A 17,968-nucleotide genomic window follows, 5' to 3' on the forward strand; every position below is an offset into this window, starting at 1 on the left:
GAAGATCTTTATAAGACCACACACACAAAAAGATAGTAGCCTATGATGTTTTGAGCTTTGTCCCTCTTCTACTTTAATAAATCACTGGAAGTGATTTATTTGCAAACATGGTGTCCTTATCTCCTGTTGTAAAAGATATCACACATCTAGAAAAATAGGAATTTAGACATTCAGAGAATAAGTATTGAGGAAAATAAAGGTTGAATAAGCATGACAATCAAATAATAAATTAATTTTACTTTCAAGTAACTCATATTTTCTTCTATCCTTACCATTTTAATATACTCAGTTAAACAACTAATTCTCTAGGGTTTTACTTTCTCGTATACAAAGAATAGATAAAGTATTGTAATCGTGCACACAAAAAATTGAGATTTTTGCAAATCTCTATGTTTTACACCTCACTGAGTCAAAAAAACATAGTTTTGCAATGTTGTGTGTGTGTGTGTGTCTGTAAACTCGATAACTTGAGTACTGTTACAGCTAGGTTGATGACATCTTATATATTATATATAGAGTCTAAGTATTAAATCAAATTTGTAGATCCGTATAAACTTTTCAGCGATTTCCGGTTGATCTAGATTCTAGTAATTTAGGCTATTTCCAATTTCTCAAAAAACACATGTGAATTTATGAAGTACTAATAATAATATTCCGCACTATTATACACATTTTATTTGGCGTTCACTTAATGTGCAATTCTTTTTTCTACAAGATTCTATTCTATTTTTAAAAGTTAAAGTAATTATAAATGGCTTAAAAGTATTGTCTATATCCCGAGTTACCATCCCCCGTAGTGTTATATAAGAATATTCGAGAAAGTTTAGTTAGGGGAGATCACTCCCGGTTTATTCGGTTATAACTAGGGGTGGAGGACAAGGCTACCTAGTGGGGTCTGAGTACAAGCCTACGTAGTGGGGTAGAGGACAAACCTAACTTAATAGTGTAATATCATTTATGGATGGTTCTTTAAAAATATTTTTGTGTCATTACATTTTTTCATGTCATTTCCTATCACTAAATGTATTGTAAAAATATAATCCAATAGCTGCTTAATGTAATTTTTTTAAGTTCTTTCCATAAATTGTTAGTATGTAAAGCAGTTTTTTTTTTAAATTCTATACAATTTTAATAATTTTTTCTTTGTAGTGTTTGTCTAAGGTTTATAATTATTTAGATTCAGTAAGACAAAAAAATTGATTGCGTTAAATTTTTTACGGAGTTTTTAAACGTATTGTGTGTGAACAGAAAACTGAGTGCTTGTATTTTAATTTTGAAATTGTGTAATTGATTAAAAGAGAGTCATATTAAGTTTTTTAAATCATCTCTTTTACATATGCTGTCATGTAAAAAAAAAATATAAAGTACATTTGCCTAAATTTGGCCTATTCTAAAAATTTTGTTTTTCATGTGCTTGTGTTGACAGACTTTTTTTAAAATTGTTTTTTTAATGGAATTTTGTCTTTACACATGCTCTATATTACTATTACTCATATTATTTTTGTTTATAATTATAGATTAGTTATCAATTTGGGTATCCAATTTTGCTAATATAGAAAACAATTATATAAATGTAATTGAATAATTATTTGCCAATGTTTTTATAAGCATTGGTCATACTTGTTTTATTTTTAGAAATGGTCTACCAGTGTTAATAACATTTAATATTAACATTATTACAATAAGCAGAGATATAAAACTTCATAATGTCCACTCATCTCCTCTTAAGGTTATTTTTACCCGCCCGCATAAGGGCAGGCATATCAGTTTTGTCTGCAAGTATTGTATGTCTGCATAAGCATAGCATGCTTGTCTGCAAGTATTTTATGTCTGAATAAGGCATATCAGTTTTGTCTGCAAGTATATTATGTCTGCATAAGGCTAATCAGTTTTGTCTGCAACTATATTATGTCTGCATAAGGCAAATATATCTTGTCTGCAAGTATTGATAAGTCAATCATGAAAACAGGTCACCCTCGATGGCCCTGCGATCAAGCTGGCTACTATTTTAATTATCTTGTTATCTCCCCTTTTATTATTGTAAATTATAATTGAATATAGTAATTTTTAAATTAAATTGTCCATCTAATAAGATGATTAAATTTGAGATATTCTTTCATTGATATCTAACATTACCACTGTGCAAAATTTCAGATGAATTGAGAGATAGGTTAAATTAAAATTTGAAGATTTACTAAGCCACAAACTAACTTAGTAGCCACATAAAAATGTAATGAGTTCAATAAAAGACATTTGTGTTTATCATTGTGTGGCTGGTTGATAGCATTAAAACTGTTGGTCCACCATTGTATGTTTTATAATCAGCGCATCTTTGAGGAATGTGTAGTGGGGCGGGAGATGAAGTTTGCTTATCTATATATCCCAATTCGCACTACAGGGCAGACGAGGATTGTTAGCTGGGCTGAGTGGTCCAAATTTCAACAACTGGCGTCTAGTAGTTGTTCTTGTATGAAGCAACGCTATGGAAGCAAATCCAGAAGGAATAGCACGCTAAGTCAGAGTGTATGGACGATACAGAGCATAACATGTTTACACGCAATACTTAATTACATCTGATGAAATCCCCTCCATCATTGATACTTAGGTGGGAATCCGGGTTCAAGTCAGTAGACCGTCCCTGAGTCCACGCAACTCTGATGGGTACCTGACTCACGTTAGGGAAAGTAAATACGGCTGGGCATAGTGCTGAACACACTTTCTCTTCATATGCTGAGGTCACAGAAACAAGTGAACTCTACTTCACTTGCTCCAAAGACCGTCAGGTTTGAAAGGGAAACTTTACTTGATTGATATTTAGCCACTGCATTATGATAGGGATTTGATTTGGAAGAAGTCTGTATCACCGCCTGTCTACTTAAGCTTAAACACAACTATCTACTAACTATCTAATAAGTCAAGTTTCACCCACAGCATGTGTCCGCCACATAGAGATTTGAGAAATATGTTGTAGATCATGCAGTGTTTCTTCTTCTTCTAGACTTTTTTCTCCAGGGAGGGGGGGGGGGGTCGGACACTAGTAAAAGTGTATGTTTACTATATAAAATCCATCTCGTTCGGGGGGCGGAGCGCCCCCCCCCCCCCCGAAGAGATGCCTGGAAGAAACTCTGAGATCATGGGTTCCCAAACTGTGGGTCGCGACCCCCAGTGGCTGTCTGAGGGGGGGGGGGGGGGTCGCCAACTGGTAGATTACACTCTTGCAATGAAAAAAAAAACCGTGAAGAAGAATGTCTGAAATTCGACTTTACTATTATCACTAGAAATGGAATAGAGAAGAAACAATGCGCACTGTGCAAAGTTCTCAGTCATGAGTCTATGAAACTTTCAAAACTAAATTGTCATTTTGAGACGAGTCATTCGGAACACACCAAACAAGATGTTGAGTTCTTTCGTCGGCATGAAGCTAATTGCAAATGTCAGAGATTTGATCGAACAGGGAGTTTTTACCAAGGAAGTCCAGCATTAGTGCAATCATCATATAATGTAGTCGCATTAGAAATTTCCAAGTAAAAACAAAATTCACAGTCGAACAAAAAATATAATTAAACATAAAAGCTTGTTATTAAAACGCTTTTTACAAGTTTTTATTTTACTTGCTGCTTCCTCTTCCCGTCTGTCTGTCTAGATTGAAACGCCCGAGCAAAAATTCGGACACTTCTGACAGATACGGTTCAAAGTTTGCACGTGGGTCAAGTCATGAAGACAATGCAATCAGACATTAAATTTTACTTGATTGGATGCCTAGTTAATGTTTTATGAATTAATTAAAATTGTGTCAAAATTAGTAGGCTGTCTCATTCAACTATTCCTCACTATTATACACACGCCATCACGTTTATTAGGTGCGCATGGTTTTTAGTCATGCAGCTCTATTGAAATTATTTTTGAAATTAGTGTTTTAAAGAAATATTTTCAGTGTCAGCGTTCGTGCTGTCGAATTCACAAATTATGAATTACTGAAAAGTAGAAAAAACAACAACTAAATAGCGGCGTATGTTATACCGCGGGCCGGCTCGTAGTAGAAAATAGTCTAAAGCCGGAGAGTGCACACAGCAATATGACGCCATTGATAATCGAGTAAACAATGAATTAAAAAGCCATTTTTTTTTCTAATCTTAAAAGTGGTTTGCGTGAAGAGTTTATTTCATGCATCTCTTCGGATAAGGGCGAAGCCCCCCTCCCAGAAGAACGCCTAAGCCCTCCCCCCCCCCCTTAAAAGAAATGACGTCATCGATACTACATGATAAAAATACTGGCATTACCGACTAATGCTCATCAGTAGAAATTGTAGCCCCCCCCCCCCTCCTCCGCCTCCAAAAAAAAAAACCAACAACGAAATATGACTTATATAAAAAAATATCTACTTTTAAAAACGACGTCATCGATACTCTCCACCCTCGGTAGAACGTCTAATTTCCCCCCCCCCCCTCCCCCCGAAAAAAACGAAATATAATTTAAATAGAAAATATATACTTTTACAAGTGTCGGCCTCCCCCACTCCGGAGGATTGTATTCGCCCATGCAAAAATTCAAGGGCCCCACCCCGAGAAAAACGTCTGAAAGGAACACTGTCTGCGTGAGTGAGGTTTATCGGCCAAAAGTAGGAAACTAGTCTATATTATAAAAGTAGGTTCTACCCTTAATTAGAATGATCTACTAATGCATTCAGTGTTTCTTTCAGACTTTTTCCTCCCCGGAGGGAGGGGGGACTTGAAATTTTCGTGGGTGGGTGGACTAAATTTTCTGGGACGGGGCTGATACTGGTATAAATATATAAATCTATTTCGTTGAATGGGACGGTAGACTGCTTTGGGATGTGTGTGTGTGTTGGGGGGGGGGGGGGGGTAGCCCCTCCTCTCCCAAGTAGAGTCGCCTGAAAGAAACTCTAAATGAAACTTTTGTCATGATTGAGATTAGGTGCGAGGTTTAGAGGTATGGCTACGACTATATTTAGTATCAATGCGCAGTAACTACGTGTAGATCAAGCTTAAATTGTGGATAAAAATCCATTTTCAACGTCTTTTTTTTTTTTGGTTTCTGGATCAATATGAAATTAAAGTGGTGATTTTGGTTTTGGTTTAGATAAAAGAGACAACACTATCAACCTAGCGCCCGTTGTATTCTTCCTCAACGGGCCATTTATCTGGTCTATAATAGTAGTTTCGCTGCAGTAGCGTAGCGAGGGGGGGGGGGGGGGGGGCGGGGGGGGGGGGGACATATGTCCCCGGGCGCCGACCTTAGGGGGGGCGCCAAATTGAAAGTTTGAGGGGGGTGCAAATGAAAAGTTCGAGGGGGGGGGGTGCAAATCGAAAGTTTGAGGGGGGGGGGTGCAAATGAAAAGTTCGAGGGGGGGTGCAAATCGAAAATTTGCTCCCAAGGGGGCGCCAAATTGAAAGTATGTCCCCGGGCGCCGGGAAGGGTCGCTACGCCTCTGTTTCGCTGTCTGTCTATGTATCTGTCAGGAACGCATTTACTATAGAGAAAACACAAGCAGAGTAAAAACATGCATAGTAATTCGAAAAATGAAACGTGACGTCACATGGAGCATATAGTAGAAAATAGTCTAAAGCCGGAGAGTGCACACAGCAATATGACGTCATTGATTCTCGAGTAAACATTGAATTAAAAAGCCAATTTTGTCTAATCTTAAAAGTGGTTTGCGTAAAGTTTCTTTCATGCAATTCTTCGGGTAAGGGGCAAAGCCCCCTCCCCCCCCCCCCCCTTAAGAACGTTTATGCCGCCCCCCCCCCTCAAAAGAAATGACGTCATCGATACTCTATAATAAAAACAATGACATTACGGCCTAATTAATGTGACTGTTATAAGTGTTTTGCGTGAAGAGTTTCTCTTCTGGTAGGGGGGAAGCCTGAAACGTACACTGTCTGCGTGAGTAAAATTTATTGGTCGAAAGCAGGAAACAGGTCAATATTATAGAAGTAGTGCTCTACTTTTAGTTTTTATGAGCTGCAAATGCGACCGACCAGTGTTTCTTTCAAAGTTATTCCTCCCCATTTCGGGGGTGAGGGTGGACACAGGTAAAAATGTTTTCTATAAAAAAGTATTTTTCGTTGAATGAGACGGTAGACGAACATTAGGGTGTGTGTCAGTGGCGGAACTAGAAAAAAAGGGCCACCCCGCAAAGAATTTTTTTGGGCCCCATATATATATATATATATATATATATATATATATATATATATATATATATATATATATATATATATATATATATATATATATATATATATATACGAAAATATGATACATAGAATACTCATTTCGGGATTGTTCGAGTTTTAAAAAAATAATTAAAAACACTTAGTTTTTTATTAAAAAGTAAAAACAAGTTACACCACTTCATTTGTGTGACTGCTATTAGATCTAGTCCAGGGGTCGGCAACCTGCGGCTCGCGAGCCGCATGCGGCTCTTTTGATATCTAGATGCGGCTCTCCAGCTCTTTGAACAAATACTAATAATCTTAATCAAAAAATAAAATATTTGAAATTTAAAAAATGTTAGTGGCTCTTTAAAACCATGGAAATTTTGAAAATTATAACTTTTGGCTCTTCCGCTTCAAAAGGTTGCCGACCCCTGATCTAGTCTGTTTTGAAAATTAATACTAATAGTTTCGCTGTCTGTGTATCTGACAAGAACGCTCTGTCTGACAAGAACGCTCTAGAGAAAACACAAGCAATTTAAAAACCTGCACAGTAATTCGAAAAACGAAATATGACGTCGACACATTTAGCGTAGAGTAGAACATAATCTCAAACCAGAGAGTGCACACAGTAATGTAATGACGTCATTGATTCTCGCGTAAACATTGAAAAAAAGGAAATGTTGTCTAATCTAAATGGTTTGCGTAAAGAGTTTCTTGCATACAATTCTTCGGGTAGGGGCGAAGCCCCACCCCCCGCGTAAGAACGTCTGAGCCCCCCCCCCCCCTCCCCAACTCAAAAGAAATTTCCTCATCGATACTCTATAATAAAATTACCGCTTAATTAATGTGTCTAATCTAAAAAGTGGTTTTCTTGCAATGGGACGGTAGACATGTTTTTTTTTGGGGGGGGGGGGGGGGGGGGGGGTGGAGGGGTGGTGTGTGGGGGTGGGGGGGGACTTTTTCCTCCCCGGAGAGGGGTGGGGGTACTTGAAATTTTCGGGGGCGGGGGTAGAATTTTCTGGGAGGGGGCGGACACTGGAAAAAGTATATAATTATATTTCGTTGAATGGGACGGTAGACATGTTTTTTTTGGGGGTGGGGGGTGGTGGAGGGGTGGGGGGTGGTGGAGGGGTGGGGGGGTGTGTGGGGGGGGGGTGGGAGGGGGGGGTGGGGGGTGGTGTGTGGGGGGGGTGGGTTGGTTTCAGTGTTTCTTTCAGACTTTTTCCTCCCCGGAGAGGGGTGGGGGTACTTGAAATTTTCGGGGGCGGGGGTAGAATTTTCTGGGAGGGGGCGGACACTGGAAAAAGTATATAATTATATTTCGTTGAATGGGACGGTAGACATGTTTTTTTTGGGGGGGGGGGGGGTGGGGGCCGGTGTGTGGAGGGGGTGGTGTGTGGGGGTGAGGGGTGGGGGTGGGGGTGGTGTGTGGTGGGGGTGGGGGTGGTGTGTGGGGGGGTGGGTTGGTTTTAGTTTAGAGAAAAGAGACAGCACTATCAGCCTAGCGCCCGTTATATCCTTCCTAAACGGGCCATTTTTCTCGTCTCCGTTTTAATATGTTTGCTATAGTGCCTCCTGAAATACGTCAGTCGAAATAATATGAAGCATGAAAGCTGTGTATGTGTAATGGTTTCTCGCCCTATGTTTATTTTTATGTATTTTTTGTATTTATATTATTAGTTTTAAATACATTTCCTTTTTATACTTTGTCATTCTTTATTATGTATTTTTTTAAAAATTATAATTAAGAGAAGTAATTGCTTTTTAATTTGTTTAATGCAAATCTATTAAAAGGGGCTTACGAGCACACACATTTGACTATTTAAAAAAAGGGAAATAAGTCATGGAAGTGGTTTGAAAGTTTACGTATCTTTCACGCGATGGATTTATTTTCAAAAGAATTTTGCCGACAACAGCATGTTTGATTGCAGGAGAAAGAGGACTCGAGATGGTGTCTATAGAATAAAGATAATCAAACAGCAGCTGCAGTATTCTTTTTACAAAACATCCATCAAGTCAAAAATGAAAGAAGATTATTTTTTTCTAACTGTAAAAAAATGGATTATGGTCGATTGCGGGCCCCTAAACGTCCCGGGCCCCCCCCCCCCCCCCGCAATGCGGGGTCTGGCGGCACTGTAGTTCCGCCCCTGGTGTGTGTGTGTGTGTGGGGGGGGGGTGATTTTTTTTTCGGACAAAGGAAACAACCAAGTGTTAATAATCTAACCTTGGTTTATTTTTTATCTGATTATTAAAAGGAATGTATTACATGGCCCTCATCTGCCCAGGCGAGCCTTTGGAACTGAAATTTTTGTTTGCAGCCATATATATATATATATATATATATATATATATATATATATATATATATATATATATATATATATATATATATATATATACATATATATATATATATATATATATATATATATATATATATATATATATATATATATATATATATATATATTTACATTTATATTTCTATATTTCTATATTCCTATATTTCTATAGTTCTATAGTTCTATAGTTGTTATATAGTTATATAGTTATATAGTTATATAGTTATATAGTTATATAGCTATATAGTTATATAGTTATATAGTTATATAGTTATATAGTTATATAGTTATATAGTTATATAGTTATATAGTTATATAGTTATATAGTTATTAATTCTATATAATAGTTTCGCTGTCTGTCTATCTATCTATCTATCTATCTGTCTGACAAGAACGCTATAGAGAAAACACAAGCAAATTAAAAACATGCATAGTTAAACGAAAACGAAATATGACGTCGACACATTTAGCATAGAGTAGAAAATAATCTCAAACCCAGAGAGTGCACACAGTTATATGGTCATTGATTCTTGCGTAAACATTGAATAAAAAGGAAATGTTGTCTAATCTAAATGGTTTGCGTGAAGAGTTTCTTGCATACAATTCTTCGGGTAATTACCGCCTAATTAATGTGTCTAATCTAAAAAGTGGTTTTCTCGCAATTTCTTTAATGCAATTCTTCGCGTAGTGGCTAAGCGCGACACCAGTGTTTCTTTCAGACTTTTTCCTCCCCGTAGAGGGGTGGGGGTACTTGAAATTTTCGGGGGCGGGGGTAGAATTTTCGGGGAGGGGGCGGACACTGGAAAAAGTATATAATTATATTTCGTTGAATGGGACGGTAGACATGTTTTTTTGGGGGGTGGGGGTGGGGTGGGTGGGGGTGGGGTGGTGGTGTGTGGTGTGTGGGGTGGGTGGGGGTGGGGGTGGGAGGGGTGGGGGTGGGGGGTGGTGTGTGTGTGGGGGGGGGGTGGGTTGGTTTTAGTTTAGAGAAAAGAGACAGCACTATCAACCTAGCGCCCGGTGTATCCTTCCTCAACGGGCCATTTTTCTCGTTAATAATACTAATAGTTTCGCTGTCTGTCTGACAAGAACGCTCTGTCTGACAAGAACGCTCTAGAGAAAACACAAGCAATTTAAAAACATGCACAGTAATTCGAAAAACGAAATATGACGTCGACACATTTAGCGTAGAGTAGAACATAATCTCAAACCAGAGAGTGCACACAGTAATGTAATGACGTCATTGATTCTCGCGTAAACATTGAAAAAAAGGAAATGTTGTCTAATCTAAATGGTTTGCGTGAAGAGTTTCTTGCATACAATTCTTCGGGTAGGGGCGAAGCCCCACCCCCCGCGTAAGAACGTCTGAGCCCCCCCCTCCCCAACTCAAAAGAAATTTCCTCATCGATACTCTATAATAAAATTACCGCCTAATTAATGTGTCTAATCTAAAAAGTGGTTTTCTTGCAATGGGACGGTAGACATGTTTTTTTTTTTGGGGGGGGGGGGTGTGGAGGGGTGTGGGGGTGTGGGGGGTGGTGTGTGGGGGTGGGGAGGGGGGTGGGGGTGGTGTGTGGGGGGTGGGTTGGTTTCAGTGTTTCTTTCAGACTTTTTCCTCCCCGGAGAGGGGTGGGGGTACTTGAAATTTTCGGGGGCGGGGGTAGAATTTTCTGGGAGGGGGCGGACACTGGAAAAAGTATATAATTATATTTCGTTGAATGGGACGGTAGACATGTTTTTTTTCGGGGTGGGGGGTGGTGGAGGGGGGGGGGGGTGGTGTGTGGGGTGGGGGGTGGTGTGTGGGGGGGGGTGGGGGGTGGTGTGTGGGGGGGGGGGTGGGTTGGTTTCAGTGTTTCTTTCAGACTTTTTCCTCCCCGGAGAGGGGTGGGGGTACTTGAAATTTTCGGGGGCGGGGGTAGAATTTTCTGGGAGGGGGCGGACACTGGAAAAAGTATATAATTATATTTCGTTGAATGGGACGGTAGACATGTTTTTTTTGGGGGGGGGGTGGGGGGTGGGGGGGCGGTGTGTGGAGGGGGTGGTGTGTGGGGGTGAGGGGTGGGGGTGGTGGGGGGTGGGGGTGGTGTGTGGGGGTGGGGTGGGGGTGGTGTGTGTGGGGGGGGGGGGTGGGTTGGTTTTAGTTTAGAGAAAAGAGACAGCACTATCAGCCTAGCGCCCGTTGTACCCTTCCTCAACGGGCCATTTTTCTCGTCTATAATAATAGTTTCGCTGTCTGTCTGACAAGAACGCTCTGTCTGACAAGAACGCTCTGTCTGACAAGAACGCTCTAGAGAAAACACAAGGAAATTAAAAACTCTCACAGTGAAACGAAAGACGAAGTATGACGTCGACACATTTAGCATGGAGTTGAAAATAATCTCAAGGCGGAAAGTGCACACAGTAATATAATGACGTCATTGATTATCGCGTAAACATTGAATAAAAAGGAAATGTTGTCTAATCTAAATGGTTTGCGTGAAGAGTTTCTTGCATACAATTCTTCGGGTAGGGGCGAAGCCCCACCCCACGCGTAAGAACGTCTGAGCCCCCCCCCACCCCCCTCCCCAGCTCAAAAGAAATTTCTTCATCGATACTCTATAATAAAATTACCGCCTAATTAATGTGTCTAATCTAAAAAGTGGTTTTCTTGCAATGTCTTTAATGCAATTCTTCGGGTAGTGGCTAAGCGCGACACCAGTGTTTCTTTCAGACTTTTTCCTCCCCGGAGAGGGATGGGGGTACTTGAAATTTTCGGGGGCGGGGGTAGAATTTTCGGGGAGGGGGCGGACACTGGAAAAAGTATATAATTATATTTCGTTGAATGGGACGGTAGACATGTTTTTTTTAGGGGTGGGGTGGGGTGGGGTGGGGGGGGTGGGGGTGGGGGTGTGGTGTGTGTGTGTGTCGGGTGGGGGTGGGGTGGGGGGGGTGGGTGGGGGTGCGTGCGGGGGGGGGGGGTAGGTTTTAGTTTAGACTTTTTCCTCCCCGGAGAGGGGTGGGGGTACTTGAAATTTTCGGGGGCGGGGGTAGAATTTTCGGGGAGGGGGCGGACACTGGAAAAAGTATATAATTATATTTCGTTGAATGGGACGGTAGACATGTTTTTTTTTAGGGGGGGGGGGTGGGGTGGTGTGTGTGTGGGGGGGTGGGTGGGGGGTGGTGTGTGTGGGGGGGGGGTGTGTGTGTGGGGGGGTGGTTTTAGTTTAGACTTTTTCCTCCCCGGAGGGGGGTGGGGGTACTTGAAATTTTCGGGGGCGGGGGTAGAATTTTCGGGGAGGGGGCGGACACTGGAAAAAGTATATAATTATATTTCGTTGAATGGGACGGTAGACATGTTTTTTGGAGGGTGGGGGTGGGGGTGGGGGGTAGGGGTGGGTTGGGGGTGGGAAGGGTGGTGTGTTTTGGGGGGGTGGGGGGGTGGGGGTGTGTGTGGGGGGGGGGTGGGTTGGTTTTAGTTTAGAGAAAAGAGACAGCACTATCAACCTAGCGCCCGGTGTATCCTTCCTCAACGGGCCATTTTTCTCGTAGTTATATAGTTATATAGTTATATAGTTATATAGTTATATAGTTATATAGTTATATAGTTATATAGTTATATAGTTATATAGTTATATAGTTATATAGTTATATAGTTATATAGTTATATAGTTATATAGTTATATAGTTATATAGTTATATATTTATATAGTTATATAGTTATATAGTTATATAGTTATATAGTTATGTAATAATATAATTTTTGTAAATAATTTGATTTTTTACTTTCTCGTATATACGAAGTATAGAGAAAGTCTTGTAATCGTGCAAAAAAAAAAAAAAATCGAGATTTTTACAAATCTCGACGTTTCACACCTCACTGATACGGAAAAACATAATTTTGCAATCTTGTCCGTATGTCTGTGTGTCTGTCTGTGTGTCTGTCTGTCTGTCTGTGTGTCCGTGTGTAAACACGATAACTTGAGTACCGTTACAGCTAGGTTGATGAAATTTCATATATAAGTATTTTATCAAAATCGTAGATCCGTATCAACTTTTGAGCGATTTCCGATAACCGGAAGTGGTACTTTTCCTACTTTGAATTTTTCAAAAGCCTATAACTTGAGTACTATTTCAGATAGATAAATGAAATTTCACATGTAAGTAAAAGATCTAATTCTCTACCTTCTGTTAAATTTTGAGTAATTTTCGTTGACCGGAAGTAGTACTTTACGCTACTTCCGATTTCTCAAAAAACTAATGTAAATTTTAAAAGTACTAATAATATTGCGCACTATTATGCGCTTTTTTATTTGCGTTCACTTGGTGTGCAATTAATTTCTACTAGATTTTATTCTATTTTTAAAAGTTTAAGTAAACAAAAATCATGTCTATATTCCGAGTTGCCATCCCACGTTGTGTTATATTAGAATATTCGAGAAAGTTTAGGGGAGATCACTCCCGGTTTATTAATTTTTGTAATTGGTATTGACAGCCTATGTTATTATAAATGTGTCGAATTTTTAGCTATTTAGTTATTTTCTATGTTTTGTCACTAATACCGTACTGTGAGGGGCATGAAGTCAGTTAACTACATGTGAGGGGTATGATGTCAGTTAACCACATGTTAGGGGTATGACATCATTTAACAAAAGGTGAAGAGTGTTACGTCAGTTAATTATTAAGGAACTATGAGGCGTTGGACTTAAGTTAACAAAATATGAGGGTTATGACGTCAGTTAACAAAATGTGAGGGAGGGGTATGACGTCCATTAAAAATGTGAGGGAGGGGTATGACGTCAGTTAACAACATATAAAATGACTATTTAGTCAGTTAACAAACTGTGAGGGGTATGACGTCAATAAATATCTCTGGTATTGAATTTTTTAAAATTAAAAATATAATCTTAGTAAAGTCGCAAAAGTGTGTGTGTACATGCATCTATCAACACATGATTCATTTTGACACTTCCAAAATCAATTTTAGAGTGAAAAAATACGACCAATCCTAGAATCTAAAGCCTAAAGGCATCAGCCTTTCCTTAAAATCTATTAAGTTTAAAATCGTGATCGTTTCCTAATGGAGGGTGAGGCGTGATTGCTGGTATAAATTGTCAGCGCCGGTGGGGATCTCATCGTTACAGAGGAGATCTTGTAACCAGGTAAACCCGTGATAGCAGTAAACAACAGCAGCTGGAGGTAGGACGTCCTAAACAACACGACTACATTTTTCACTCATTTTAGACCATACACTACAGTCAATTTAGTACTTGTAAATTAACAGGTGAAGTATAAAGAACATTCTAAGTAATCTAAAACATTACAGCATATTATGAAAAGAAAATATTTCATGAAATCAATTTATCTGAAATAAATTCAGCTAGAAACGTATTTATTTTTAAAAGAATATAAAGAGGAACTGTTTAGCCTTTGTAAATAAATCATTCCCCTAATTTTTGCTTTCACAGAGAATAAGTTAAACATAACCATGGCAAAGATATTCATCCTCTCTTTTGTGACACTAACCATCCTTGGCAGCCATGCTATTTCCCCATTTGCTGGATTCGGCATTGCGCCAATTTACCCAGGAATTCCAATTGCTAAAGGCTATGTAAAAGGTAAATTATTTTCATCCTAAATGACACTTGCATGTTTATATAGCTTTATGTTATATCAAAACGGCGATGTCCCTCCGTTTGATTATGATGTTATGTTCTCCAGGGCCGTTGACTCTAACTTGTGCTGTGAACTTCACCGATCACTATAAGCCTTCATCGGGAATCGTCAATGCCATTGCAGTTACTATAAAAGATAAGCAAGCAGGATACGGCGGGGTAAGCTTAAAATTTGTAGTAAAACTCAAATATTTTAAGTCAGTCAAGCCAGTATTTTAAGTTAGTAAAGTAACATGATTTAACTTTGTAAAGCTCTAGACTTTGACAATTTTCACTTGCCCCCCCCCCCCCTCAACTCCCCCACCCTAACATGTAGTCATAACGTTTCTAATGACATCATATCTCTTTCTGTTCTAAACGACTTACGAACATGATGTTCTTCCCTCAGATGGGCCCCGCTTTGTTTCCCTTTCAACAAGGAGGTCTTTCAGCATCAATTGATCTCTTCTCTTTGGTCGGCGGATCCGTGTCTATTGCCTTCACAGAGCGAGCTAGACCAGAGAGAGGCTGCTATGCTGAAGATTTCGGTACCTTTTACTCGTAAGTTGTAGATTTATCACGATCTCTTCAAACACCCACCAGAAAACACTAAACAAAGCGTAATATAAATGCTCACTTTTGTTCAACAATCTTATGCCGAAAAAAAGGCGAGTCTAATTCTAACGCCGAATGAGATCTTATAAACGTGCATATGAAACTAGTAAGCTTTCATGTATTTTATATGCTATTTCAAAATAATTTGAATCGTCACTGATTACATCTTTCTTAATTTGTGTAAACAAGTTTAGTGGAGTTTAATAATTTGACACAAGAGCAATAAAATAAATAAACCGGGAGTGATCTCCCCTTAACTTTCTCGAATATTCTTTTATAACTCGGAATATAGACATGATTTTTAATTACATAAACTTTTAAAAATAGAATAGAATATCGTAAATAAAAAGAATTGCGAGCCAAGCGAACGCCAAAACAAAATGTGCGTAATAGTGCGCAATATTATTAGTACTTTATAAATTTACATGCGTTTTTTGAGAAATCGAAAATAGCGTAAATTAGTACTTCCGGTCAACGGAAATTACTCAAAATTTAACAGAGGGTAGAGAATTAGATCTTATACTTACACGTGAAATTTCATTTATCTACCTGAAATAGTACTCAAGTTATAGGCTTTTGAAAAATTCAAAGTAGAAAAAGTACCACTTCCGGTTAACGGAAATCGCTCAAAAGTTGATACGGATCTACGATTTTGATAACATACTTATATATGAAGTTTCATCAACCTAGCTGTAACGGTACTCAAGTTATCGTGTTTACACACAGACACACAGACATACAGACACACAGACACACAGACATACGGACAAGATTGCAAAATTATGTTTTTCCGTATCAGTGAGGTGTAAAACGTCGAGATTTGTAAAAATCTCGATTTTTTTTTTTGCACGATTACAAGACTTTCTCTATACTTCGTATATACCAGAAAGTAAAAAAAGTAAATTTTTCAAACATGTCAACAGAGGGCAATCTAGTTATGGAGGAATCGGCCTTGGACCAGTCGGCCTTGGAATCGGCGGTGGTTACGGTCTCGGCGGTGGGTTCGGTTCTGGCTTAGGTGCTGGATATGGTGGAGGATATGGATCTGGATATGGCTCTGGATACGGTATGGGTGGTTTGGGTGGTATTGGCGGTTATGGTGCTGGCTATGGAGCCGGAGGTTACGGTGGAATGGGAGGTTTCGCCGGAGTCGGATCTCTTTACCCAGCTGCAGGAGCCGGGTACGGACAAGCTGCTTATGAAGATAATGTTCCCGGTGTCATCGCTAAAGTCAAACTCACGCCAGGCACAGCTTCAGAGATCAACATTGACAATCTCAGAGGCTTCTCAAGTTTAAAGGAGCTGGCTGGACGTGGAGTTGTCGTAAGTTGCCATATATAAACTGTAAGCTATGTGTAGTCATAGATAACAACACTTAAACGACTAGTGGGAAAAAACATCATGCCTACCATTGTCACCTTTAAACTCATTGAGATAATAATGTTATGTTGTGTGATGCATTGGGATAATAATATTTTGTTGTGTTATGCAAATAGATAATGTTATGTTGTGTTCTGCATTGAGATAAAAATGTAAAGTAAAATGGTATGTTGACAGGTGTGTCCTGACGCTGCCATTGAGAACAAGTACGGAGAGGCTGTCTGTGAAGGTGGAATCCTCTCATGCTGTGCTCTTCACTACGACAGCGGGGATCAAACTCTGTCAGTTAGTTACGGCTACTAAACAAGTTTCCAGAGTAGCTGCTAAATCTCTCAACATTCCTGTACCACCACATACCCAAAGATCTGGCTGTACCACATCAGCGGTTGCATACAACAAGGAACAAAAATCAACAAGCTCGAAGCTACATACTAGATGTCGTTGCTAGGGACAACAAGAAAACCAATTGTCGAGAATATTTTTGAACATGTAAAATTTAATTAAAAGTAATTTTAAAAATATTGATTCACTTATTCCAATTTATTTGTACCAAATAAGATTTTAATTTTCGTTTATATTTAAAAAAACGGGTTGCTAACTTCAATCAAAAAGTGATTTAAAAATTTAATCTAAGGAAAGAAAAGCAGGAAACAAAACAGTGGTCCATAATAGTGCCATTTTTAACTGTTTAATTTCCCAACTGTTCGATACCAGAGGACACATTGTTATAAAAGAAGGCCACATGTGACTAGACTTAAACTTAGTCTCATTGAAAGTGTAGAGTTATCCATTCAAACCCGGAAGACCATGAGGCCGAAGTAGAGTACACCTGATTCTGTGACACACACTCACACACATGCACACACACGCACACACACACATACACACACAATGTAGTTAAGTTTCCAACCTCTGATTCTATATAGATAATCACTTCATTGTCATTAGAGCATTTGTTTGACATTCGTGAAACCTGGAAATAGACACCAACATAAGACACAAATAAATGTGTGAATATTAAAAGGCGTCGATTCATTTTAAATAAAATTCAATTGTGTTTGTTTGCCTAGAAGACAAGATAAGTGTCTTAAGCAGAGGTGTAGCGACCCTTCCCGGCGCCTGGGGGACAAACTTACAATTTGACGCCCCCCCCCCCCCGACCCCCCATAAATTTTTAAATATTTATAATACAAGACTGCAGCTAAAATGAGCTTTTAATTTTTTTTCCAACCCATTTTGACGCCCCCTAGGTTCGGCGCCCCCCCCCTACTCGCTACGCCTCTGATCTCAAGCACTTAAACAAAGACCATCGACTGACGAAGGTAGAAATATGTATACAATGTTATAGAGCAAACAAGAATGCCTGTAGGCTGTTGTTTGATTTCCGGGTGTAAAACAAAATCAAAATTTCCAATCACTCTAGGTAGAAAAAGCCCTGGGCAAATCATACCCTTCCGGGGCGAGGTCAGAGGCGCCTGATTCAGTTTAGTGAACGACTATAATACTACTTCTTATCCATATTCTATTACACTCTTTAAAAAGAAAATATTTGCCATAGCGCCACCGGTATAGCCCGGGGCGCCAGATTGCACCCTGTCGGGCGCCGGTGAACGCATCTGATTCAATTTAGTGAATGACTAAACGCCTCATCTTATCCATAGTCTATCGCACTGTTTAAAACTAATGTAGGTGCCATAGCACTCACGAGATAACCCTGGGCGCCAAATTGCACCATGCCTGGGCGCCGGCCAACGCGCCTGATTCAATTTAACAGTTTAAAACGAACGTAGGCTCACGGGAAAGACCGGGGCGCCAAATCGCA

General features: G+C 39.5%; 1 protein-coding gene across 2 annotated transcripts; it reads left to right on the forward strand.

The window, feature by feature from the left end:
• Positions 1-13,572: 13,572 nt before the first annotated feature.
• LOC131949384 (elastin) lies at positions 13,573-16,667 on the forward strand. Of its 2 annotated transcripts, none has more exons than XM_059311261.1 (6): positions 13,573-13,696; positions 13,966-14,115; positions 14,219-14,331; positions 14,561-14,712; positions 15,690-16,089; positions 16,324-16,667. In XM_059311261.1, exons 2-6 carry the CDS (start codon positions 13,986-13,988, stop codon positions 16,447-16,449), a joined length of 921 nt encoding a protein of 306 aa, XP_059167244.1. In that variant the 5' UTR covers positions 13,573-13,696; positions 13,966-13,985; the 3' UTR covers positions 16,450-16,667. The 2 variants fall into 2 exon arrangements, with proteins under 2 accessions (XP_059167244.1, XP_059167238.1); XM_059311255.1 differs by having other exon boundaries at positions 13,610-13,781.
• Positions 16,668-17,968: the final 1,301 nt, after the last annotated feature.

Source organism: Physella acuta, unplaced genomic scaffold (genome assembly GCF_028476545.2).
Source record: "Physella acuta isolate Inbredline_101_S28 unplaced genomic scaffold, ASM2847654v3 ptg000061l, whole genome shotgun sequence".
NCBI classification, from domain to species: domain Eukaryota; kingdom Metazoa; phylum Mollusca; class Gastropoda; family Physidae; genus Physella; species Physella acuta.

Coding starts and splice junctions, on each gene's coding strand:
- LOC131949384 (XM_059311261.1), top strand. CDS start 13,986: ATGGCAAAGATATTCATCCTCTCTTTTGTGACACTAACCATCCTTGGC. Junction 14,332..14,560: donor AGCAAGCAGGATACGGCGGG/GTAAGCTTAAAA, acceptor TTCTTCCCTCAG/ATGGGCCCCGCTTTGTTTCC. Junction 14,713..15,689: donor GATTTCGGTACCTTTTACTC/GTAAGTTGTAGA, acceptor ACATGTCAACAG/AGGGCAATCTAGTTATGGAG.